At 43.8% G+C, this 27222-nt stretch overlaps 1 protein-coding gene across 1 annotated transcript; it reads left to right on the top strand.

The window, feature by feature from the left end:
• Positions 1-13004: 13004 nt before the first annotated feature.
• Positions 13005-14482, top strand: LOC146987521 (odorant receptor 131-2-like). The gene is made up of 2 exons (XM_085777911.1): positions 13005-13160; positions 13685-14482. The coding sequence occupies exons 1-2, from the start codon at positions 13005-13007 to the stop codon at positions 14480-14482; spliced, it is 954 nt and encodes a 317-aa protein (XP_085634037.1).
• The last annotated feature ends 12740 nt before the right edge of the window (positions 14483-27222 follow it).

The following is a 27222-nucleotide window of genomic DNA, read 5'->3' as shown; positions in this document are numbered from 1 at the left end:
CGTGTGACACTGGCGTGAGGCTACAACTGTTTTCTACAGCGGGGTCGTCGGGGGAGCGACTTCAGTGCGACACAACATCAACAACACGGGATAAGCGGGACAAACATCTACCCGCCCCCGTGGCGTGTAGCCCTCCAAATTTAAGTCGCCAGGGGAATATTTTAGTCGCATTTGGCGAGTGGCGACCGTTAGTTTACAGCCCTGAGCCTACCTACCAGTGATATTCTCATACTAGATGCACAGAGGGCCATGCAATTCCTTCTCAGTTCAGTAGGGATGGGTACCGAAATTCGGTACTTTTTTGATACCGACCGAATTCCCACCAAAGTACCGAGTATCGATTCACATAAAGTCAATCGGTACCACATTTCGGTACCTGAACGCACCATCGTCGTGCGTCAGCGAGAGAGAGTGCAGTCTGCATGAGCCCCGCACACTCGCGCCCGCCCCCCTTCTCTCTCTCTCTCTCTCTGAAATGAGACGCGGAGAAGCGGCAGCGCCAGCCCGTCGTTTTAAATCACTACCTGAAATACAGCCACCCGTCATTAAACGTGAAGAACGGACTGTTGTGACAATCCGTACCGAAGCGGTCCGGTCCCGAGTCCCGCTTCTCATCACAGCGGCGCCATTCAAGTCCTCGTCACGTAATGAGAGCAGATCTAAACGAGGATGAAGTCTCTCACTCTCCTCTCGTCAAAACGTGAAGTCCACATGTTGCAGAGTTTTCTCTGCAGTTTCAGTTGTTTTTTTTATTTGACAAAGTTTCACACAGAGCTTTCTGATGGCTGTAGGAGTCTCTCCATGTTTCTCATTTTCCCACAGTAAAAACGGACATTTTTTCAGACAAGACTATAGTCTCATAAGCTTTTTTTTTTTTTTCATTGAATAACTATTCCATTATATGAAAATCATTGCCCATCCCTAAAACATAAAATACTCTTAAAGGCTGAGGAGTTGTGATGTTGTTAAGAGGTAAATATTAAAATTTTAGACATTTTTTATTTTTTTTTATTTTAATTACTACACACAAAAAGTACCGAAAACAGGTACCGATTGGTACCGATATCGGTTCCCAGGTACCGAGTATCGATACCGTATCGATTCAAATGCGAAAGGTACCCATCCTTACAGTTCAGTGTCCTCCATTTTGCAAAGGTTTGACAGGTCAAAAAGAAATCCAAATGTCTGGTCAAATTGTTGTAGTTGTGTGAATCTAGAGTTTACTGCTGCTAGCGCCCAGTCCATTATAACCAAAAAATACTCGCTCTGGGGTTAGTGGGACATTTTGAGCATCTCTTCTTCTCTGTATCACACGGGATTTCCTGAATACTGGTGCTGCATCAGGATGCATCTCTTAAAAAATCTCTGTTGCGGTTACTTTTGCAGATGCAAACCCAGTCTCTCTGTATCTTTTCATAAATTTAATTAGTCCATTAATTTGAGACAAGGCCACATCCAACTGCATATCCTTAGACTTGGTTGCACCCCTGAACCAGGCTCTACAAACAATGGTGCCACGTAGCAATGGGACTCATTGCTCATTATTAATAATAGCCTACTGCACAACTGAAAATATTGTAGCGACCCCGCAGTAGCTAATGTTCTTGTTATGATGTTTAAGTTCTGTGATTTCTGACTGTGAATGTGTATGGTACGGGCAGGTTGGATGAGAAACTGATGGGCCGGGGTGAGTGTGAGGAGGACAGAGTCCTGTGTTTGTGTGTGTGTAGGTGAGTGAGTGAGGAGGAGCAGAGGAAGAAGTGAGAGCTGTCAGATAAGTTTGTGTTATGTTGTTGTAGTTACGTCGGGTCGGACGCTACAATATCAAAAAAAACATGTGCTTAACATAGACGTCGGACGTGAAATAGCCGCGAAGCGGAGGCAGTTTCCTTTCGGTCCCGTTAACCGACTGTGTCAGATGCACCAGAGCGCGCGCCTCTGTGCCAGGCTCACGCTCTGCAGCGACTTGCGTTTATTCATCTTAAAGCAGAAGTTTTTTTTCATATTCACTGCAAATTAACGCGTTAGAAAAATTAACGCAATTAATTCTGAGTGGCAATTCAATGCGCGAGCACTTTAAATTTGGCCCATTGAATGACCCTGGCTACTTGGCAGTGGCACGTCACGGTAGCATAGCACCGAGGAACTTGTCCGGACGTGTTGGTCACTTTCCACCTGCGTCGCTAGTCAAAGCAGGGTGACAACAGACTGACCGACATGGACGCGACTCACAGCCCGGACGTACTGCCCGCGGAAGCAGCGCTCGTCCTCACAGACGCTTGGCTGCCTGCACAGGGAGCTGCTTCTCCTGCTCTCTCCCCACCGGTCAAACAACTCCACTCGCATCTACCCGTCTGTACACACACAGGTCTGTTTCTAGCTCTGTATGAATGGATGTGTGTGTCTTGCGTGCAGACGCAACTGACAAATAGACGGACAAGCAACAACTTAATTAATCATCATTTAATTATTTTATTTTGAAAATTGACCGGATTCTCTCGTCTTTTCTGAGCCCGACTTCCTGTCTGGTACGACTATCCAGCTTGACAACAGCGCTCGCGGCTCGTGTGAAAAATAGAACAGACGGCGAACTGAAGCGCTTGCAGCGGCCGCCCCACAACCCGAGATGTGCGGCCAGAGAGAGACGCCGAAGCGCCGCGGCCGCGGAAATCGCGCGCGAGCCTTGTCCCTCCAGTTCACACCAGATGCTGATTTCTCCGCGGCGGTCGCAAGCGCCTCTGCTCCTCAGCTGTTGTTTACTCACATTCAGAGCTGTTTTTTTTTTTTTTTTTTACATCATGGATAAGTAGCCTAAATAACCTAATATAATTATAATGCCGTGTGCTGTGGGTCAAACAACTCCCTCCACTTCATCTCTGCCACTTCGTCACTCGTCTCTGCCTCTCTCTCTCTTTCCCTGTTTGTTTGTGTGTTTTGTGTGGGGACAGCTCTCCATTCCGACACACCTCCACTTCGACACCCCGCTGTTCCGAAATACCCCCACTTCGAAACACCGCTACTCCGACACCCCCTCCTCCCCCCCGCAGCTGTCCAAGGTGCTGAACCGCGTGACGTTGTTTACATTCTGCTTTGTGGCTTGTCTGTGAAACGTGCGCTGCTCAGAGACTGGGCAGATCTGTCCCACTTGCTTTCTCCCCGACTCCGTTGTTGGAGATCTCCCACACAGTAATAGAAATACACTTTTTTTCTTTTTCTCCCCCCCTCCTCCGCTCGAGCGCGGCTGAAGCCGGCTTGAGCTCACAGGGGCGCGAGGCTGCTGCAGCCGCCGCTCGTGCTGACAGCTGACTGAGGGAGATGCTTTGGTTGGATTTAGGCAATGAAGAAAGGAGTTGGTTAAGTTTAGTAAAAAGACCAGGTAGAGGCTAGACAGGCTAGAAGCATAATGAACGTTATATGTCATTAATATGAAGTATTTGCTTGTTTTGCAGTTAATTATGCACATGATCCGTTTGACCCCAAAAAGGAAAAAAGGATCAATGCGCACTGCGCACTGCACAGCCTCTGGTTCCTTTCTGATTAGGTCCGTCTGTCCGTTCGGAGTGGGGGGGTTTCCCCCACTGGCCTTTTCGGAGTAGCGGGGTCTTTAGAAAAAATAGAAAACCCCGCTATTACGATGAATGGAAGTCTATTGTCGGAAAGGCGGGGCTTCGGAAAGGCGGGGTGTAACCGTTTTGTGTGTGTGATCTGAAACTGCCTCCGCTCCAGGGCGCTGCGCTTCGGTTCCTCACCTGACCTAATGGGCTCTATGCACAGCTCCAGCACTTCCTGAATTTAAGGCAGGTCCTTCATTTCCTGTCTTAGGCTGTGTTCGAAACCGCATACTTTCCTACTACTCATACTAACTCTGATGTCATTTTGAGTATGCGAATGCGCAGTATGCGAGTTTGATTATGCGAGGAGTACCCAGATGGCATACTAGATTCGCCAGATTGTTGAGTATACATGAGGAGCTCACTACTCACACTCAAATTACCCAAGATGCAATGTAAACGTGACGTCATCGATCGTCACTTCCGTTGCCGCGAAAAAAAAAAACAGTTGGAGGGAGAACCGTCTTTTTACGGAGGACAAGATGGATCCGCCGCAACCGTACAAATGTGAGTAAATTGATGTATTTTAGCAACTTGACGGCATGTATGCGGTTGTGTAATATTCCCGAAGATATATCAGTTCTTCATCGGTTGTTTTGATTGTTACATGTAATGTTACGTTATGTTATCACTCCAGCTGGTCAGTGTAGTCCATTCATTCTATAACGTTACCAGGTAACGTTAGAGGCCTGTGATCGATAAATACCTATGAACCAAATATCAAGTTATGGCGCATATTTCAGCGCAAATGTTATTTTTTTTACTATGGACCGCCTCTGTGTCCGAAATAAAGCGTTGGATTAATTAAATTGTTTGTGTCTTCAAGGGACTGATGACGATACGGGCCGCCTCATCAGGTGGAGGGGGGTAAATGAGGCCCTCTTCACCGGGAGGCGAAACGCTGCCGTGAAGGGTTTTGAGTAAGATATTTATTTTCGGTGAATGAATATGATGCGGGGCATCTATCTATCTATCTATCTATCTATCTATCTATCTATCTATCTATCTATCTATCTATCTATCTATCTATCTATCTATCTATCTATCTATCTATCTATCTATCTATCTATCTATCTATCTATCTATCTATCTATCTATCTATCTATCCATCCATCCATCCATCCATCCTCCATATTATGCTTGTGCAGAACTATCTATCTATCTATCTATCTATCTATCTATCTATCTATCTATCTATCTATCTATCTATCTATCTATCTATCTATCTATCCATCCATCCATCCATCCTCCATATTATGCTTGTGCAGAACTATCTATCTATCTATCTATCTATCTATCTATCTATCTATCTATCTATCTATCTATCTATCTATCTATCTATCTATCCTCCATATTATGCTTGTGCAGAACTATCTATCTATCTATCTATCTATCTATCTAACGTATCCTCCATATTATGCTTGTGCAGAACTTTCCTGAAGGACCGTGGACTGGAGGGGAAGGTGGAGGCGTCCTTTGTCAAAAAAATGGGAAAATCTCAAACAAAAATACAAAGTGAGTTGAATAATCAAAGCATTACAGTCTGAATGTAAGCCACTAAAAGAAACAGGATGATGAGTATTTGACTAGTGCTGAAAAGTTTTGCGTGAGTGTTGTTTTTGAATGAGTGTCAGAACTTTGTGTGTGTGTGTTGTGCATGTTGTGTTGTGTAGGAACTGAAGGCCCCACGTACAGGTGTGAGCACGGAGGGGGGAGAGGCCACTGCAGCCAGCTGGAAGTGGTTCGATGCCATGGATGAGGTGTTGGGGAACAGGCCGTCAATCACGCCGCCTGTCCTCATCACCTCATCCGTGGCGCCGACTGCAGCAGTGGCCTCCCCTCCCTCCCCTCCCTCCACTCCCAGTACCTCCCAAGTGTCACCCAGTGGCTCCCGGGGGAAACGTGACAACTGGGTCACTTTGTCACGTTTCCCCCGGGAGCTGGATAAGCGTGAGGAGCGGGCAGAAGAGAAAGCTGAAAGAAGAGAGAGAGAGGCGCAGGAAAGGGAAGAAAGGATGCAGAGGGAAAGAAGAGAGGAAGAGAGAGAAAATATGGAGAGACGAGAGAGAGAGTGGAGAGAGTGGATGGACTTGAGATTGCGAGAGGAGCAGAGAGTGAGAGAGGAGCGAGAGAGAGAGAGTCGGGCCAGGGAGGATAAATTGATGGCAATGCTACAATCATTTTTGGGGAAAAAATAAAAGTTCAGGGATATGAAGTTAAGTGTCAGTGTGTGTCTGTTATTTTATACAGTCATGTGTACAAGATGTGAGTGATTGTGAAAAGAACTAGTGCAGACAGAAATAGTAGGATGATCACCCAATAGACCAAACGTTGCTTTATTTAATTTTTCCTCTGATTCCTTTGGTTGAAGTAATAGCAGAAGAGAATACATTTGATCAAGGCACAGGAAGCACAATATATTTTTTGCACTGCCACAATTACATTCACACCTTCCAGAAATGTATGAACCATGTGGGGATGAGGGAGTTGGGGCAGAGCAGCTTTGGATAACCATGACCTGGATGAATAAGAACCTTCACAGACATGACAGATTAATGGCAAAACATGAGATCAGGTATGTGGTCAGGTGTCTCTGGTATTATGATTGGATCTAAGAAGATCCAAGGAGATGACATGAAAAATTAGTGTCAAAAAGATGAAGCAACAGTTAAATATAGATAGAAACGCATTATAATTTTATGATTGTGGTATTAAACAGTTGCTACCATGTTGTGACCCTAGGAATTTCACAGGAATACTTTCCATATGTTTTTTAGTAAGCAGGTGATTGGTCCACCTGATGTTAATAAGAATACTTTAGCATTTACAGTGCAGAGAGAGAGAGAGAACGGATAATAATAATTAAAACAAATATTTATGGAATAAGAAAAGCAATAACACAAGTATTAACATTTATATAGATAAAGAAGATTTGGCAGTCAGAAATAGAATATTTGTGTTATTTGCAGTAAATCTACTGAAAGAAAGAACAAATGTTTTATTGGACAAGAGACACATTTACCAGAGCCCCGTTAGCCAGCGTGTTTCCAGGTAGATACAGACAGGCTTTCTTGGTTAACGCATCGACCAGGGTGACTGAACCACCCACCATACTTCGTCCTGCCTGGCAATCCTGTACTTGACCTGTTTCCACCTCTTACGACTTGGACGAGGGGTTGGATTTTAAGAGGCACTAACTATGTACAACAGGGTTGAATAAAACAGTAACATGAACGTTGCAAAGAACAAAAACAGAACTCCCTGTGTGTAGGCCTATATACATGTCATGTTCTTGCAGAACTGGGACCCGGTCTTGTGGCGCAGACACTGCAGCTGCAAGCCGCTGCCTGAGGGTGTCCCCAGACCGCTGAACAGGCTCGTGGCCTTCCTCTCCATCACCCCCATCTTCCTCTTCCTCTCCCTCAGGCTCAGGCTCCAGAATGTCCCCATTGCCAATGCAGAGGTTGTGCAGGAAGAGGCAGGCAGTGATGACCTCGGGCACAAACTCCACCTTCACCTCCAGTGCCTTGAGGAAAATGGAGCGCCACCTGGTCTTCAGGACTCCAAATGCCCGCTCCACCACACACCGTGCCCTGGACAGCCTGGCGTTGTACCTCCCCTCCACTGCATTGCGGACAGGCTCCCTGAAGGGTGTCAGCAGGCGGATCGGCTCAGCCAAGCACGGGTATCCGCCATCCCCGATCAGGTACCATCCAGGAGGTGGGTACAGCTGGTGAACATAGAAGGGGCTGCTTTTCAGGACCCTGGCGTCATGGACACAGCCAGGGAAGCCCACCACCACATCCAGGAAACGGCCCTTGTGGTCACAGATGGCCTGAAACTGGAGTGGAACAACTTGCGGTTGAAATAGTCTGCTGCAAATTGCCCGGGCGGGACAATGCGGACATGGCACCCATCTATGCTTCCTGCCACTCTGGAGAAAGCCGGACAGCTCCTGGAACCCAGCACCTATCTCCTCCAGCTCCTCCATGTCAGGGAAGCGGATGAGCCTCCTGAAAACGCCCTGAATGACCCTGCTGACACGGTGGATCATGTCATGGCATGTGGTGCGGGGAATGTCAAAAGCCTCTGACACAACCCGATATGACGTTCCACAGGCCAGCCAGTACAGAAACACCAGGAGCTCAAAGGACTTCCCCCAGCCGTGGTCCTTGTCTGCCGCCAGCTGGATGAGGCTCTCCAGGGACTCTCGGGACACACGGAAGTCCTTCCTGGTGTCACCGCCACCGAAATACAGGCGCAGCAGAGGAACATGCAGATTCACTCTGCAGTATGGCCCTCTTGAAGCCACCTGTGAAATATTTTGATATGTAAATATTTAATATGAATGTCTGTCTATTTATTTAACTATGTATTGAATTTGAAGACGTTTTTAATTATATTTATTTAATTTTACATGAAATAAACCGTTTTTAAATGATATTATTTATTAAACTTAATGAAATCATTAAATTCAATGACTTTTCTTGCTCAGTTATGTAGATTCAATATTTCCCTCCACTTTTCAGGCTGTGAAGTAAAAATGTCCCAGCTAGGCTATAGTTGATTAAAAAGGTAACTTACATCTGAGAACAATCCGAGGTCGATAGCAAGCCTGATGAACCGAAACCGGCGGGCCGATCTTCGTCTCAGAGCTGACAAAACTCTCCGGTAAGGCATCTTGAGCGGTCAAATGCCGGTAACGGGACGAGATCGGTCAAAGCGGAGGGTTAAAGCTAGCTAAATCGAGGGTAGGTTAGCTTCCTGTTTCAAAATAAAAGCACAAATTCTATCGTCATGGTTTTCTGTATGTAAAGGGCAACGGGTGTTTTATTTGTTAAAGTAACCGGAAGTGCGTTGGTCACAACGGCTAGCTTTAGTAGCGCCGAATTCGTCCGAACAAACTTGTAAACAGCTGGTATTTAGACAAATTAACGACACACTGCTGATCTAAATGGCTACTTTCTCACCTAAAAATGTTTGAAATGTTGATAAAGTGATATATTTACAGAGTTTAGAGCTAAAATGAAATCAGCTTCTGACCACTGATTTCGGCTCGGGTAGGAGCGCAATGCATTATGGGTTATCATGTAGTATGCTGCAGTGTAAACGCTCTGCATACTGTCTGATCGTTGAGTATATAGTATGAGTATGGACAGTATGCAGTATGGAAGTATATAGTATGTAGTATGCGGTTTCAAACACAGCCTACATTATTGGACAAACTGATTAATCCAGGTGTGTCTGACCATTGTGACTACTCAGACACACCTGGATTAATCAGTGTGTCCAATAATGTAAAACAGGAAATGAAGGACCTGCCTTAGGAAGTGCTGGAGCTGTGCATAGAGCCCATTGGTTTGCTGGGATGTGCTTGACCATTTTCTTTTAAAGCAGAAGTAAGTGATATATTTGTGTTAATATAAGTCTTAAATAGTTATATCTTCCGACAGCAATCACTTACATAGAGTGTTTGGACCGAAACACGGGTCTGTCAGTCACTCTGCTCTGCTCTGAGCCGAAGAGAAAACATTTATCGTATCCTACAGTTTTTATCCAATGAGGAGAGAGAACGGCATGCAGGGCTGTGTGTGCAGCCAAGGGCCGCCGTGAATGTGGCGACGTAGGGACGAGGACTGTTATGGTGCGTTCAAGGAAACTCGTATTTTTCCGACCGTGAAGTGGTACCAGTTCGATCTGGTACGAGTTCACGGGTCGGAAGTTACGAGTGGCCGTTATAGTGACTTTCACCGGTAAAACAGGTCGGAAAAACACGAGTGGGTTGCCTGAAACGCTACAAAGTCGTAAGTTGTGACTTGAAGCTGTAATTTACGATTTCAAAAGCCTGCCTGGAACGCAGCATTAGCGAAAACGACCGGACCACTTACTTCTGCTTTAAATTTCATTTATGAAACGCACTTCACCAATAAAAATGTGGATTTCAAATCTTCTCTTCTAGGTGTATTCAATTGATTAGTCATGCAGTACAATTTTGTAATGTCCTAGAATTTGAATTCTTTATTTGGGTAACTTTAGCAGATATAAGATTAAAATGCGATTAATTAGATTAATTAATTACAAATTCTATAATTAATTAGATTAATTTTTTTAATCGCCTGACAGCCCTAATTAGAATTTGAAAAGTATAAATAATCGGTTTTTTTTTCACCACCCCTAATATCGGATCAATATTGGTATCGGGCCGATATTGAAGGCTGCAATATCGGTATTGTATCGGAAGTGAAAAAGTGGTATCGGGACATCCCTAACCATTACAACGTGTAAAACAGTCATTTCAATCCTGTGGTTTGCACATGCTGTTATTTAGGGATTTACTCTTAGTAGATTACCCGCAAAACGTAGCTTTAGTAGCTTCAGAGGCCTACACAGTCATTATGCTACATCACCCTCCACTGAATGTATTATCAGCTGCAATAAACCAGACGTCATATTTCTGCGGTTATTTTGGCGAAAATAACTCAAAAGTAATGCAAAAGTAGTGTTACGCATTACAATTCTGAGACAGTAATATTGTAATGTAACTAATTACTTTCAAATGACAGTAACTAATAATATGTAATGTATTATATTTTGGATATAACTTGGCCAACACTGGCGGGGACAGACCCGAAGTCAACAGGTCAGAGGTTTGAGGCGTCTTTTCACCCCGTCAACACCATGCATGACTTTGTGGTTCTCTTCCCAAAGACTACAGTCGGCGGTATCGCACAATTATCCGTGAATTTGTGAGATCTCGTGACTACCACGCCACACCAGTGCACATCACAAACGGATCCAGTGGGTGTTGGTGGACGGCAGAGTACGCAATCGTTCCGGAACGGAGCGGAGCCGACACGTTTCTATACTGGTCAATGTGTGTGCTTCCACTGGTTGCGGCTTCACTGCATCTGGCAGCCCCCCGCAACATGCAGAGCTTCTATTTTTGCCAGACGCCGGAGCACAGTGCATAAATTCAGCACAGAGCAGCTTGTGTGAGACAGGAAATCGTACACAAAATACAAAACAAAACACTCGGTTAATTTTTTTAATAAAACCGTGTTTACAGCGGATCATATTTCCCACACTACACTGTTAAAACATTGTAATGGGCTGAGGCCGGCCTTAAGTCAACAGGTCAGAGGTTTACAAACACCATTTCACCCCGCTGACACCATGAACGAGGAGGTACTGATTCTAAAATCACAAAATAGGCAGATCAACAGGTCAGCACCGAGTTGTTGCACGCGACTGGGAGATCAGGATGTTTACAACGCTACGCGTTGGTGCTCATGGGAAATGGGGTCTTCCTTCAGGCAAAACACTACCACTTTGGTCCACTGGCGCCGCCAAACTCAACCAAAACTGAAAGTTCTTAAGTATCGCTTTTAAAGGGACAACGAGGAGTTTCTCCATCGGCAGAACAAAAAATGTTTTCCTGCGTTCAAAATTGCGTGGCGGCCGCCTCCAGCTTATTTTGTGCCGCCCCCAGCTATATGCAGGGTTTTTTCTGCATTATAAATTTTGAGGCGGCAGCCGCGCTGGAATCTTGATTGCAAATCAATGTAGTTCTATGGAAGCTCAGTGGCGCTGTTTTCAACTCGGTTCAACTCGATGCAGCAGAAGGGTGCGTTTGATTTCAGCTCCGGGCCACGAGATGACGTTGATGAGTTGATGAGATGAGCGTGAACACACCCCACCGGCGCAGAGTGTGAAGAGAGAGAGAAGGAGACACAGTGGTGTCCTTTGCTGCTTGGTGACAGGACTTTGTGTACCCGTAAAAGCCGACTCCCAATTTACTGCCGGTCCCAATTATCCGAGGTTACCGTATGAAGTCGAACGGCTTGTGTGTCAAAGACACCAGAGGCTACAAAGCAGGATTTGAGCTTATCCAGGTAACTCAAGGGTTAACTCTAGGTCTTCCGTACTACGACAGTGGTTCACTTCTTACTGGGATAAATCTCCATGGTAACATGCTGAACGACTAGCCTGGTCCGGAGCAGGTTATGTTCTCTTGGAAAACGACATCACTGTTGTTAATGGGACACTGAGCGCACGACATGGTTCAATCATCTGACAGAGGTTTGTCAGTTTGTCACTCCCTGAACACTCAGGATCCTCTCACGATCAGCGCTCCGAGTCTTTTTTTTTTTTAACACTTAGTGTATGTGAGATATTCACACACCGAACTCATACACAGCAAAATTACATGTGACCAACAGGCCAGTTTAGAGGAATATAATGTGATTCCTGTAGAGCCAGTGATTTTATTTAATTTTAATCCCATGAACTACTGTATAAGCATTGTCACGCAGCAATATGGGACTGGGTCACTCCTGTCACTCCTGCAACACTTCGCAAAACTCCTCGTTGTCCCTTTAAGTTATGTAAAATCCAAATAAGCTGCAGATTCATTTGGTAAATACTAAAGAGACACCATTCAACAGCTTCACATTGTCAGTTGATATATCATTAGTATATAAATGCTGATTATAAAATTCAATTTGACACACTTATCTCATTCTTTGAAATAACACAAATGCAGATGAACCACCCACGACATAAACACTCCTACACAACTAATGATCTCAAATGACCTCCATCAACCTTTATAAACTCCTTGCATTAACATGCACAACAGACTGGTATAATGTGAGATCCTACTAGTTATGAGCATTCTCCTCATGCTTACTGCCATTATCACACTGAATCAATATTGCATTGGCTGCAAAGGACTGTGTTATAGTGTTGCTCATTATATTGTATTGCTGCATGACATTTGTATTTTAATGTACTTTTCCTGTTATTCAGGTTCGGTATTGAGATATATTTCTGTGTCTGTTTTCTGGAAGATATAATGTAGGGGACAATTAGCAGATTGTCTTCATTCAGTGGTTGTGATCCCTACGGTAAGTATATTTTTTTGGCGTTTTTTGCCTTTATTTGATAGCATAGTGACACAGACAGGAAAGGGGGAGGCAGAGAGAGGGGGAATGACATGCAGGAAAGGTCTGCCCGACGCGGGATTCGAACCGGGGACGCCTGCGTTGAGGACTGTTAGCCTCTACATGGGGCGGCCGCTTTAACCACTGCACCACGCACCGCCTCCATCCCTATGGTAACTTTGATAGACAGAGCCATCTGCTCTATGATAGCTGATACAGTGTCAGAATAAATTTAATAATAATAATTTAAAAAAAAACATTTGGAGAATATCTTTTACTCTTTGGATTTGTAAATTTGTGGCAGATTGACTTTCAAAGCTGAGCATTTCCCTTAATTTTAATCTATTATTGACCATTAAATTATTTTAATACTCACACTGTGGAGAGTACAGCGTGACCTAAAGTTTTTTATGTGCTTCTTTCAGACAGGGAGGACTCTACCATTTCAGACATGAATCTATCATCTGTTAATGGCACCTTCACTGCGGCTGGAAGACAGCGGGACTCCTTCACCACAGCCGTGGTCAAAAATGTGATTGTCACAGCCCTGTGTATCTCCATAAACTACATCAATGGTACACTGGTCCACACCTTCAGAAAGCACCAGGTCTGGAGCATAGTGTTTTCATATACAACATGTGCAATTAGGGTATCAATCCATCATTTTTACCAAATCCATTTTCCAGAAAAATGAAAGAAGGCTAAAAAAAAAATGTAATTGAAAATCTTTATTGTCCACTGTTGTGGAAATTCATGTTTGGCTTCATAAACAGACATGTAGCATAGAAATATGCAAAAGACTGTTTTATATCTATTAAAAAGTATCTCCCAAATATCAATGGTTTAATGGGGGGTGGGGAGAGGGGTTAATGTAAAATCACCTGATCATTGATTTAGCAGAATAATGGATGATGGTACGAAGGATTTAAAAATAGACAAAAATGATGATATTTGTATGATCTGGCTCATTAACTTCAAAATTCTGACATTCATTTGTGAGTTTGTAATATTCCAGTGCTAGTCTAATAAGAGATTGGCTTATTCAGAAAAGGTTGAACAATGTCAGACTTGGACCATGTTGTCGTCTGTTTTTCATCTTATGTTTGTTTGCTTGATTCCCCTTTCTTAAAGATCTTCAGTTCGAGCCCTCGTTACATCCTGTTCATTCACCTGGTGATAAATGACATGACACAGCTGGCCCTGACCACTCTGCTGCATATTCTTAGCTACACCTTGTATACTATCAGTGTATCTTTCTGCCTCATCCTATTGATGATCACCATCCTCACCACCCTCAACACACCACTAAACCTGGCTGGAATGGCAGTTGAGTGCTACATCGCTGTCTGCATCCCCCTCCGTCATGGCCAGTTCTGCACTGTAAAGAAAACCTATACTCTCATTGGTTTGATCTGGGTTGCAAATTCACTATCTATCTTACCAGACCTCTTCATTCTCCTGGCCACAGAGCCTCTGCACTTCTTTCACTCCAGAGTGTTATGTGTTCATTTTTATGTGTTTAGAAGCTACTACAGCCTAAAGAAGGGGGAAGTGTCAAACATTTTTTGTCTTGCCTTGGTTTGGCTCATACTCTTTTATACTTACTTCAGGATTCTGTTTGCTGCCAAAGGAGCAACTTTAGACTTTAAAAAAGCCAGAAATACTATTCTCTTACATGGATTTCAGTTGCTGTTGTGCATGCTTACTTATGTGATGCCCATGTTTGAACAAAGTTTGATCTACTTAATGCCTGAACAGCACTTGTCCATACGCTTTGTCAATTACATCATTGTCCAGATTCTGCCTCGGTTCATTAGCCCCATTGTTTATGGATTGCGAGACCAGACATTCAGGAGATATGTGAGACGTTACCTGCTTTGTAAAGTGAGCACAACAGCCACCCAGAAAATGTCACCATGCATAACATGACACCTCCTATGAAACTGCAGTGACAGTTGCCTAATGTCCACCTTCTTCTTATCACTGCATGTTCAGTAGATTCAGAACGTGTTGAGAGTGAGACCATCCATGAACCTTATTTTCTTTGTCTCAGGCCTGTTTTAAAGTGTTTATAAAGACTAATTTTAAAGGCTTTCTGTCTTGAGTGTTCACGGACAAAGGGGACAATAGTGAACCTCCTGACACATATGGGGTCCCAGGACTGCATTTTCTCTGCCTACAAGAAGTCCGATTTCAAAGGATATCAGTTTGAGTGTACACTATTATTTTGAGAAGGGACTTTTTGTATGCAGTACAAATACCAGCTGCCTTTAGGCTTTTTAACTCATAGTAATCATGTGCCATTTGGCTTTTTAACTGTCTACTGGAATCATGAGCCTTGGCTTCTCCTAACTTCTGTAATCATGTGATAGTGTCTCTCCTTCCTTTTTAAAAAATCTTATCTTAGACCTTGCTACTTTTACTTCTTTTTAATCTTATTTTAGACCTTGCTGCTCTTATTCATGTATGTTTTAATAGGTTGTGCAATGTTGTTGTTATTGTGTATTTTTGTGGACGATGCGTGTGTGTGGTCTTGTGTTGTCATCTGCTGCTGGTTAGGGATGGGAATCGAAAACCGGTTCCTCTTCGGAACCGGTTCCAACTTGGATCAATTCCTGAAATCGTGTGCGTGTCTGCTTTAACGATTCCCTCATCGATTCCGTTTGGTTCAGAAACTCGCGCATTTGCAAAGAAAAAAAAACAAACAACACACGCTGTGTTCGGGTCAGAGCAAAGCAAACACGGTGTGGAGACAGAAACCTCGGTCTGGGGGTTGAGTGGTGTGACAGCATCGCCTGTCTCACCCATGGCACACACACCTGTGTGTGTAACACTGCCGACACTGTGTAGTGTGGACATGTGGGCTGCTCTCGCGTCAAGAGTTGATGTCAGTGTTTACTAGATTGTTATTTTTGCGAGCCTCTCCCCGCCGCGACCTGACGCCCGACGGTCGTGCCGGTGTGTTCCTGGCTTTAGTTTAGCTCCAGGTGTTTTACAGCTGTTCTAGAGCCGATCGCTAGGTTACACAGTGCCCACAAAGACTCATTATTCTACCGGAATTGAACGAGAGATTAATGACGTTAAGTTAAAACCAATCATTATAAATGAGGGTGCTTAGTGTGTTTAGTGTGTTTATATCCACATGTCACCGTTTGTTCTCCCAAAATAAAGTTAGTGAGGTGTCTGCGTGGAGGAGCAGCTGACAGATGCAGCTGACAGTGACGTTTCCTCATCACTAAACCTGTGAGCCACCCTCGGGTTCTCCCTCCCTCATGTCGTGAGGACAGGACAACGTCTCCTGAACATAGGCTACATGTCTATTCTTTGTGTTTTTCTCTCTTCATTTCCAACCACCTCGTTCAGGTTTTGCTCGTAGCCAGGTGAAATGGTGCGCCAGTGTTTCCCATTAATTAACGAGTCTGTGGTGGCCCGCCACAGTCTCGTTTGGGCCTGCCACAGTCTCTCACAGAAAAAAAAAAAAAAGTCTTCTTCGCACGTGTTTCTACGTGCGGTGCGCACGGCGGCAGTTTGAGAGGCTGACTGGCAGAGATGAGAGCTAGTGAAACGCTAGCATGGTTATTTAAAACACCATCTCTGATCACTGCCTGCACATACAGTAGATACACAGACACGGGCGCACGCTAAATGCGCAGCTGCAGCGCTATATCGCCCCCCCCCCCCGTCGGACCAACGACCTGTATGGGATGGGATCTCCTTAAATGTCTAGTAATTGATTAAAAAAAATTAATTAAATATACTAATTATTTTTCTTTTTTAAATTATTATTAAAAACACCACAGACAATCTTAAACAACTATATTCTTTATACTTTCACTTTCTCGAATATAAATCGAGATCAAATAAAATGCAGCATATGCAAATATCTGAGCTTGTGCACCTTGATTTAAGGGTCACCAGAAATTTGTGATGTCAAAATGGGGTCATGAGCCAAAAAAGGTTGGGAACCACTGCATTAATGCAAACAAACCCATTTCTCTTTTATTCCCTCACCCAATGAGAATCGATAAGGAATCGAATCGATAAGCAATATCGATAATGGAATCGGAATCGCTAAATTCTTATCAATTCCCATCCCTACTGCTGGTAACATTGTAATTTCCTGCAAAGGATTAATAAAGTATCTTTAACTTTAACTTTTAACTTAAATATGCTTGGGTTCATTCACAACCCTTTATTGCCACCTATTAGCAGTATGAGCTCATATGAATAGCTGGGGCAGAACAGAGGGCTGTCCACTGCAGATGTTATACTAAGGGGCCCTTTGTACTACAACATCACTTCTCATCTTATCATCAAATCTTTGTTGACCTACTTTCTCCTGCTATACCCACCCGCTCCCTGGAGCAATGTGTGGATCCCACATGCCACAGGATGTTCACTAATGTCCCTGTGTCCATGAATACTCAAGACAGACAGCTCATCAAGCAAGTCTTTATAAACACTTTAAAACATTACTCAAAAATCACCAGAGAAAATGATAAACACTGATTCTGCTCATGGTCTTCTGCCCTCAAGTGCCTATAAAAGGAAAGAATGCAGGTTTAGGACCAGTTCTTTGTGTCCGACCTGACTTACATCACAGTATATAATATAATTTCCCAACATTTGTTGTGAAAATACACTCATTCGTTTTCCTTCTGTGAGTGAAATGAGAAGAGGGATTGCAGATTAATTTGTGTCCCTGTGGTCAGGTGTGGTACACAATTTACAGAGGGATATGTACAGATGTTCAGTGCGATAGCACATGTGGCCCATAGGTGGCGGCTTTGAGGTGTATTGCGAAGGTTGAGGAGCGTAGAAGAAGAGAATGTGTTATGTTTATGATGCACAGGTAAAAGAAGCCATGTTCAACTCACCTGAAGTCTCTGCAGTCTATTGTTATGAATATAAACACTTCTACATTTTGTCAGAAAGGGGTGAACCTATTGTGAGTATAAAGTAGGTACTAGGCAGTGTTAGTTGAGTGAAGTAAGTCTGAGATAGTCCGGTACAGACAGGCATCGTATACCTGGCCGACGCGGAGGCCAAGCTAAAGCTACACAGTATACGTGAACATAGGACCCACACCGGAGCCCGGACAGAGACAGGCAAATGACGGATCAAATATTATCGCATCGCACCTCCTGGTAACTTAAACCTTGAGGAGCCCAGCTCATGGCCACAATGGATAAGACAGTTCAACAAGTTCAGACTGGCGTCAGTACAAAATGGAAAAGAAGATGAGCGCCACTATGACCCAAGACATAAAGATTTCGACCGAGCATACCTGCTTAAAGGGATAGTAGCATTTTTTTAAAGTGGGGTTGTATGATCTACAAATAGCCCCTAAGTACTTTAATTGCAGTAGAAGACTGTCTACACTCCTCCCGTTAGCAACGCCAGCCCATAGCCCTGCCCAGAGATTTACAACATACATTGTTATGAATGGACCCAAAGAAACGGCCTATTTTCGCGGCCTAAAAGAGGTTTTACGTGAAAAAAAATACACAGTTCCATTGTTCGCTATAATATAATTTTTTCCAGCCCTTCAAAGTGCAGTTTTTATTTGGACCTAACCAACTCACGTATCCCTCCGCCCAGGGTTAGCGCCCGCCGATCAGCAGTTGGTTAGGTGTAAAGAGTCTTCTACTGCAATTAAAGTACTTAGGGGCTATTTGGAGATCATACAACCCCACTTTAAAAAAATACTACTATCCCTTTAAAGGGGACCTATTATGCTCCTTTTTGCACAAACTAAAATAGTTCCTGGGTGTCTTAAAGACACGTCTGTGACGTGCTTCGGTCAAAATACCCCAAAGATCAAACATCACAGCATTCTCAAAAACAGGGCTCTGCAAAACGGTCTGTTTCAGTGGCCCCTCCCTTTAAATGCAAATGAACCACTCCCTCAGCATTGCGTTACCATGACGATGTCTACTACTAGTACTGATTTGGCCAAAATGTAGTATGCAAACAAAAGCTAAATCTGCAGTAGGCAAATTGCCAGATCTCCAGTATGCATCTGACCAGTCTACATTGTGTAATGAAATGTGCCCATGACCTAGTCTCACCCTAACCAAAGATGGTATAGAGTAGTCTTTGCCATGTAGGCTACTGTAACCATGTAACATGTAATATAACTTAATAAAATACATTTAAAATATATGCAGACTGGTCAGTTCATAGTAAAACAGTTATTTGATTGATTGATTGATTGATTGATTGATTGATTGATTGATTGATTGATTGATTGATTGATTGATTGATTGATTGATTGATTGATTGATTGATTCTTTTAATGACCACACAGCCAGGCTGGTGGAATTTGCTTCCAGTACAGCTTATTGGTACAGGTTCCAAACATATAACATGTATAGACAGACATACAATTGCAACTTATAGTGCCATGCTTGTTCCACAGTGTACAGAGTTCAAGATATTTATTGCAGTGGGGATGAAGCTGTTTCTGAAGCGGGTTGTTTTGGAGGCCACTGTCCTGTAGCGCCTCCCAGAGGGGAGCAGCTGGAAGGCAGAGTGTGCAGGATGAGTGGGATCTTGGACAATTTTCGAGAGGGGTCTGTCTGCGGCCTGCAAGAGGGAGGCGTTTCGCGTAGAGGCGTGTCGCGTAGTGACGTCACTACGCGACACGCCCCCTCCACACGGGAAAGTCACGTTGAACCACGCGAGATGTAAAATGAGACCGCCAAAACGGATAACAAAACAGGAAGTACACCAGTTCCGCCGTAAAACTTGACTAGTCTGAATGGCCGAACATATGCAGACTGTAAGTGTCAGTGTAATTTGATTAATTCATCGATTAATGTATATAATAATTGTGTTTAGCGATGGACTAAGGAAGTAAGGCTATATTTATCCATATTATTAAATATAAGTGTATAAACAGAACGAAGCCAGCCCGTTGCTGACTCAGCAAAATGTAACGTTAGCAAAGTTTCAGAGGGTTATTTGCCTGTTTGATAAGTGACATGCAGCTATACATACGTTTTATTGCAAATGATCCTAAAAGGTTGAGCCAAATAGAATTGGGTGTTGTAACTTAGCCAGCAATCACCCTGGCGGAGAAATTCAACATAACAGTGCCAGAGGCTGTGGCGAGATTCCGAATGGGACCTCAATATCAACCGTGGTAAGATTAATATGTAAAGAATTGATGATAGACACATGACACATCAATGTGTGATGTAACATGTAATTGAAAACCTTTATTGTTCTTTTTTGACAGTGAGTTAAATGTGATGGCCGAAGCCCTGGTGGGGCACATGTCCAAGGAGGGAGCAAAGAAGCTCCAAATTTACAAGGAGAAACTGGAAGAAGCCCTCTCCTCTGAGGCATTTCTGAGCAGGCTATAAAATAAAATAAAAATGAGCCTTGAAATGTTTTGGTTTGGTTTTTTTTAAATAGATCTCTTCTTCACTACAAATACGTTTGACAGACCAAATATAGTTGAGATGAATTGCTACTTGTCACAAAACGACCATGACAAAGAAAGTTATGGTCTATGATCAGTGCTGTGAGTGCATGAGTACAGTAGTGTGTGTGTTGTAGGGTGAAATAAAGGAAATCAGAATACCAAACAAAGCCCAAGAGGTGTTGCAGGTAGGAGAGAGGGCGAGAGGGCCAGCAACTCAAGCTCCAGGAGAATGCTGCTGATGATCCCTGCTGATATCAAGAGAGAAAGCAAGGGAGCAACACTGCTCAGTAACCTACAGAATGGAGAGATTCACAAATGAATTCCCCATTAAGGAATAATAAAAGTTATTGTCATCACATTATTTTAATTTTGTTATGTAGGCCACTACTTTTATTTATATATATATATATATTTATTTATTTATATATATATATCTACACATTACGCTCTTACTCCCACATAAGCACTGACATTATTATTTACTACTTTTATTTATTTATATAAATAAATATAGGGTAGGCCACTACTTTTATATATATATATTATATATATATCAACACATATATATATATATATATATATATATATCAACACATTACGCTCTTACTCCCACATAAGCACTGACATTTAGCTCATGAATTCCTGTCTGTTAATTATCTTGTGTTTTCTCTTGTGACAAAGTCAGAAAATTTTACATCTAAATTTTACTATAAAGAAATCCTGCCTTAATTGTTTTTACCCAATTAAAAATGTAATAATAACATTTGTAAGCTTTTGAATACATTCATTATAGGGCAAAGAACGCGTAGGCAAAGTCGTTAACTTTTGCATGCAACATGCAACTGTAGTGGGCTCATATCCCTTTAAGAACCGTGTGTAGGGCGTTCCCTGTAGTGGCGGGGGGCGTGTCTCGTAGTGACGTCATTACGCGACACGCCTCCTACAGTGCCTACTACTCGACACGCCTCCCTCTTGCAGGCCGCAGATGGATACACTTGCAATTTTCCGGGCTCTGCGCAGTGTCCGTTTGTGGTGAAGTGATTCAAGTGATGGTAAGGGGGAGCCAGTGATTCTGGATGCTCTGTTGATGATGCGCTGTAGTTTCTTCTTTGAAAGTGTATCAAGACTGCTGTACCAGACTGTAATGGATGAGGTGAGGATACTTTCAATGATGGCTGTGTAAAAACGGAGCAGGAGATGGGACCTGACTCTGAACTTTTTGAGCTGTCGGAGATGGAAGAGTCTTTGTTGAGCTTTTTTGTAGATGTGTTCTGTGTTGATTTTCCATTTTAAGTTATTGGTGATGTGGGTTCCGAGCAGTTTGAATGACTCGGTAATGGAGATGGGTTCACCTTTGATGAGCACAGGGGTTTTGAGGGATGGCTGGCGTCTTAGGTCGATGATGAGTTCTTTTGTTTTTGATGTATTGAGTAGGAGGTTGTTGTCTGTGCACCAGGTCACTACTTGGTTGATCTGTGCACGCCACGGTATTCTATTTCTTGGTTGTTGGTGATGAATCCTACAATAGTAGAATCGTCCGCATACTTGTACAGATTGACATAACTATGGTGTGATGTGAGCTGGTTTGTGTAGATGGAGAATAGCCAGGGCGAGAGCACACAGCCCTGGGGTGCACCCGTGCTGAGGGTCAGAGGGGAGGATGTGTTGTTGTTGATTTTGACCTTCTGTTGCCTGTTCCAGAGAAAGCTGTAAATCCAGTGACAAATGCATGGGTCAATGTTCATATCTGTTAATTTAGTGAACAGTTTGGCCGGGTTTATTGTGTTAAATGCAGAACTGAAGTCCATGAACAGGATGCGGGCATATGTGTTTGCAGACTCTAGGTGGTTCAGTGTGTGATGAATTACTAAGTTGACTGTGTCCTCAACTGATCTATTGGCTCTGTATGCAAATTGGTGTGGGTCCATGAGGGGGGAGGTGACAGTTTTCAGGTGTTTCAGTATGATGCGCTCAAATGATTTCATGGCTGCAGATGTCAAAGCAATGGGTCTATAATCATTGAGGCAGGAGATGTTCTTAGTCTTAGGGACCGGGATGATGATGGACTCTTTGAAGCACTTGGGTACCGAGCATAGACAGAGGGAGATGTTGAAAATGTAAGTGAAAACCCCGGCCAGTTCCGCAGCACAGTGATGGAGAACAGAGGGGCTGATGTTGTCTGGGCCGGCGGCTTTGTTCCTCTTGAGTCCCTTGAAGGTGCTCCTCACTTCCTCCTCATAGATGGTGAAAGGAGAGGGGGGGAGGGGGTCAGGGAGAGGTGGTGATGGAGTCGGTACCTGTTCAAACCGGCCATAGAAGGAGTTGAGTGTGTCTGGAAGCTGACTGTCATTTCCAGGTATGGAGGAGGGTTTCTTTTTGTAGTTTGTCATGATTTGAAGTTTTTTCCAGATGAAACGTGTATCGTTTGTGGTGATTTGTTCCTCCAGTTTAGTAGCATAATTTGATTTGGCTCTTCTTATTGCTGATCTCAGTTTATATTTTGCAGCCATGTATTGCTCTTTATTTCCTGACAAATGTGCTGAGTTTTTCTCCATTCTTAATATTTTAATGTCCTTGTTAAACCACGGTTTATTGTTATTGTAGTGCTTGACTTTTTGGAGTGGTATGCAGAGGTCCACGCAGTAATTGACGTATGACGTCACTGCGTCGGCGTAGTCGTTGAGGTCACCTGTCACATGGAAAACATCCCAGTCTGTACACGCAAAACAGCCCCGAAGTCTCTCGATGGCCTCGGTGGACCAGCACCGGGCAGGTTTTGTTGGAGTCTTGGAGGACTTAACTTTTTGCCTGTACCGTGGAATTAGCAGCAGCATTGCGTGGTCGGACCTGCCCAGCGGAGCCCTCGGGAAAGCACGGTAAGCTTCCTTGATGGGAGTGTAGCAGTGGTCCAGCGTGCTGGTTCCTCTGCTCAGGCAAGTTACCTGATGATGGTAGCCGGGGAGCTCACTTGACAGGTTAGTCCGGTTAAAATCCCCAAGGACGATAACTGCTGTGTCTGGATGTGAGTTTTCCACCGAGGAGACGTGGTTGGCTAACTCAGCTATGGTGGTGGTGGCGTTAGCCTCAGGTGGGATGTAAACACAGATCAGAATTACTGATGCGAATTCTCGTGGGAGGAATGATGGCCTGCATTTGACAGTGAGATATTCCAGATGCGGAGAACATACATGGGTGAGTTCTGTAGAGTTTGTACACCAGCGTTCGTTTATCATCATGCAGACACCACCGCCTTTTTTCTTGCACGACAGTTTGGATGATCTGTCGGCACGGTGTAATGTGAAACCTGGAGGTGTTACCGCTTGGTCAGGTACTGATTGATCCAGCCAGGTCTCTGTCAGGCAGATGGCGGAGCAGTCGCTGTAGTCCTTATTGCTTTGTATCATAAGTTGGAGTTCATCCATCTTATGCCGGAGGGATCTGACGTTAGACAGCAGAAGAGCTGGGAGCGGTGGCCGGTAAGGGCGTCTCCTGAACCTGGCAGAGGTGCCGGAGCGCCGGCTCTTCTTGGTCGGCGGCCATGGTGTTGAATGGCTTAAGATGTTAAAGTCCCGTAATTTCTCCTCCAGCAAGGTAGACAGACTCAGATGACTGTGAGAGATGTGTTGGAGGTTTAAGAGCTCCGATCGGCCGTATTGGATCAGGCACGACGCATTACAAACAAATACCGAAGACACTAGAATGACAGACAGGAACGCTGCTTGTACTGTGGCAAGCCTCACGGCCGCCATCTTAATCTCCATCATTTATTGATGTAAATGTGGTGATTTGTGCACATAGACTACAGAGCTCCGCAGCACTGCACCTCCTCTCCTCCTCCTTCTCACAGCTTCATTTTTCATTCAAACTAATCCAACTGCCACAATTGTAAGATTTCATCAATGAGACCATCTCCTAAAAAGAATAACCACACGGTGGTAAACGTCTAAAAAACCTGCGGGTACCGTATGTTTATTAGCGATGGTTTTCTCTACCCCGATGAGCACGGACGTCTGCCCGGCCAAGGAGGCCTGCAGACGGGCTCTGCCTGTGTGAGGAGCCGCTGCAGCTCCGGAGCTCCGGTGCTCCGTCGGTCCAGCGTTACGTCGGTCCGACGAACAACGTCGCCCCGGCGGTACGTCGCTGCTCACACAGGTACAGCTTCACTTACATGAAACGTCGGCGTAAACTTCTAAATAAAACTTAGTAAAGTGACGCTACAGCGCTAAAACATGCAGGGAAAAAGCAGGAAGTGATCCGCTCCGCTCTCCGCTGTGACCCAGGCCACAACAGAGCAGTGTTAATTTCGTTGACGAAGACTATGACGAAATATATTCGTCAACGAACCTTTTTCACGGACGAAAACTAAATAAAAACTAAATAAAAAGTCAGCTGTGATGACGAAGACGATGATGAAATTAATAAACAATTTAGTCAACGAATAAAAACGAGACGAAAATGTTAGGGAGGGCCGAATGGAGAAGAGGTCCAATCATGTTGATTTCTCCGGAAGCAGAGCCACAGCCGCGGCACATGAAAAGTTTCAAAATAAAACTGACCTCGCTCGTTAGCGTCCTGCGGTGCACGCGCTCCGAGCGCGACAGAATGAGTTATGAACACAACACCACGGAAATATCAGCGCTGAGTTTAGGACGGAAACGAAGAAATGACATCTGGTCACACACTTCACATATGACAACAAGGACAATGCCCAGGACCCCCTGTAAACCGGAGCAGAAATCGCGGGGACCCACATCGATCCACACACCAGCAACGTGAAGCATCATCTACACAGAGCTCATCCAGAACACGCGACGGTAAGCACACACGCTAAAGTTATATTATCAGACAAACCACCGTGTTTATAGGACTAAACATGAAATGCAATAGAAGCTAAAGGAAACCACCTCTGAATTGTATTGATTAGAAGATTGATTCGTTGCGCGTGTGTGTGCGTGTGCAAGCGCGTGCATGTGTGCCTGCGTGTGTGTGTGTATAGTGTGACAGAGAGATCTGGGAGGACTGAGCGACAAAGATCACAACTTGATTCCCCCCTTATTCACCCTCACAGATACAGAAGACTCTGATGATGACACAGATGACCATGGACCAAGTGGAGATAAAGCTAGTGCTGCTATGCAACCCAGCAGCAGTTCATCTCTACAGCTTCCCTCAGTTCTTCTAGAACAACAGACCAAGGAGCAGGCCAGATGGACTGGACACACACATTTACCACTCACAACTGCAGCTGAGGACTTTGTGCTAATGATGGAGATAGTAGATGGGAGACTGACTAAACTGTTCCAAAGAAAACCAAAGCAATTTGATTGAAACTCAGTATTAACATGAAAGTTAAAAGAACATGAATAAAACAAAATGCACCATATTACAACTGTTTCTGTGCTTGTATTGTAGACTCAAACCTTAATACCATTCCATAACAGATTGATGGATAATTCCAATGACTGGATATTCTGGAGAAACATTTTGTCGACTAAATCCACTGTAATTTTAGCTGACTAAAATTCTAAAGATATTTTGTCGACTAAAACTAGACTAAAACTAAAATATTTCAGATGACTAAAATATGACAACTGTATACAACAATATACAACTGAATTGTATTTTAGTCAAAAGACTAAGACTAAAACTAAATTAGAATTTGTTGTCAAAATTAACACTGCAACAGAGCAGCATGGGAGGAGGGAACCTGTGGGAAACACTGGTTCCGCTGCTTTATGTATCCATAGATGTAAACACGTCCTTGTGTTGTTTTTCCCCTCCAAAAAAAAAAGATTATAAAGAGGAATGCACACCAGAAAGAGTACCTGAAGAATTTAAATAAGAGAAGTGTTCAGAAGTGTTTTTTTGTACATGACTAATCGTCAACCAAAAAATAATCATTAGATTAGTCAAAAAATTTATCGTTAGACTAATCGAAAAAACAGTCGATAGATTAATCGGGAGAAAAATAATCGTTTGGGACAGCCCTATTCAATTGTTAGGATTTGTTAAGATTTTTATTGTAAAAGTGGTTGAGATTGTTCAGTCAAGATGTGAGACAGTTAAAGAAAAATGAGAAAAGCTGTTTAAACTTTATTTCTCTCAAAATAAGAACTTTATTTTAAGATGCTCAATTTTTCCAGAGCTATTTTATGTTATCTGTGCACTCCAACGCTAAGTGACAAACATTGTCAAAATGTTAATGTTTTATAAAATGTTTATTTATCTGTTATTGATTACATGCAGACATTGATACAACTACTTAAACTCATACCTGCTAGGCTTGGAATTCACAGTGAGAACTGATCACAAACCTTTAATCTCTCTGCTTGGCTCTCAGTCCATAGATGATCTACCTCCAAGAACTCTCAAATTTAGGCTAAGACTGTTGAGGTTTAACTACAAAATCACACATGCTGACTCTCTCAAGAGCCCCTCAAGGACTACAAAAATCGTCAAAAATGGTCTAAATTGCTGGTACACTTGACTAAAACTTTGGAAAGGAGCGCGGCACTCAATGAGTTAATCCGGGGTAACCTGTGTCAGGTTTGGGGAGAACAGGATCCAGATGCAGATAGCCAGGAAACAAGGTTATGTGGCACAAAAAATGGTTTATTTAACTCACTTGAACAGGGAAACACAGGAACCAGCCAGAGGGGAACTTGAAGGCTGTGGCCCAGGCTGAGGGGAACTTGAAGGCTGCGGACTTGCCTGCAGTGTATTGGAGGGTTGGGGAATTACATCCCCCACCAAGTCTTGGTACTCTGCAGCATCTCCATGACACTGGCATAAATGAGGTAGCCGGCTGCTTCCTTGTAATTATGGCCATAGTCCTGCTTGCATTCAGCAACTATGCACTGAAGGTCCCCAAACAGTTCACACAGGCCCTGGGTCCATTTGCGGTCCGATCGTTCTGTCAGGTTTGGTGAGAACAGGACCCATATTAGGGATGGGAATCGAACCGGTCCCTCTCCGGAACCGGTTCCAACTTGGATCAATTCTTGGGATTGTGTGCGTGTCTGCTAAACGAGTCCGCTTATCGATTCCGTTTGTTTTTTTCTTTGCAAATGCACGAGTTTCTGAACCAAACAACACACGCTGTGTGACGTGTCTGCGTGGAGCGGAGCTGCTGACAGATGTGCAGCTGACAGTGACAGTTTCCTCATCACTAAACCTGTGAGCCACCATCCCGTCCTCCCTCCCTCACGTCGTGAGGACAGGTCAACGTCTCCTGAAC

Source organism: Trachurus japonicus, chromosome 5 (assembly GCF_045865225.1).
Source record: "Trachurus japonicus isolate A0001 chromosome 5, Traja_1.0".
NCBI lineage: Eukaryota > Metazoa > Chordata > Actinopteri > Carangiformes > Carangidae > Trachurus > Trachurus japonicus.
Note: the sequence above shows the minus strand (reverse complement) of the source record. Positions and strands in the feature narration are given on the sequence as shown.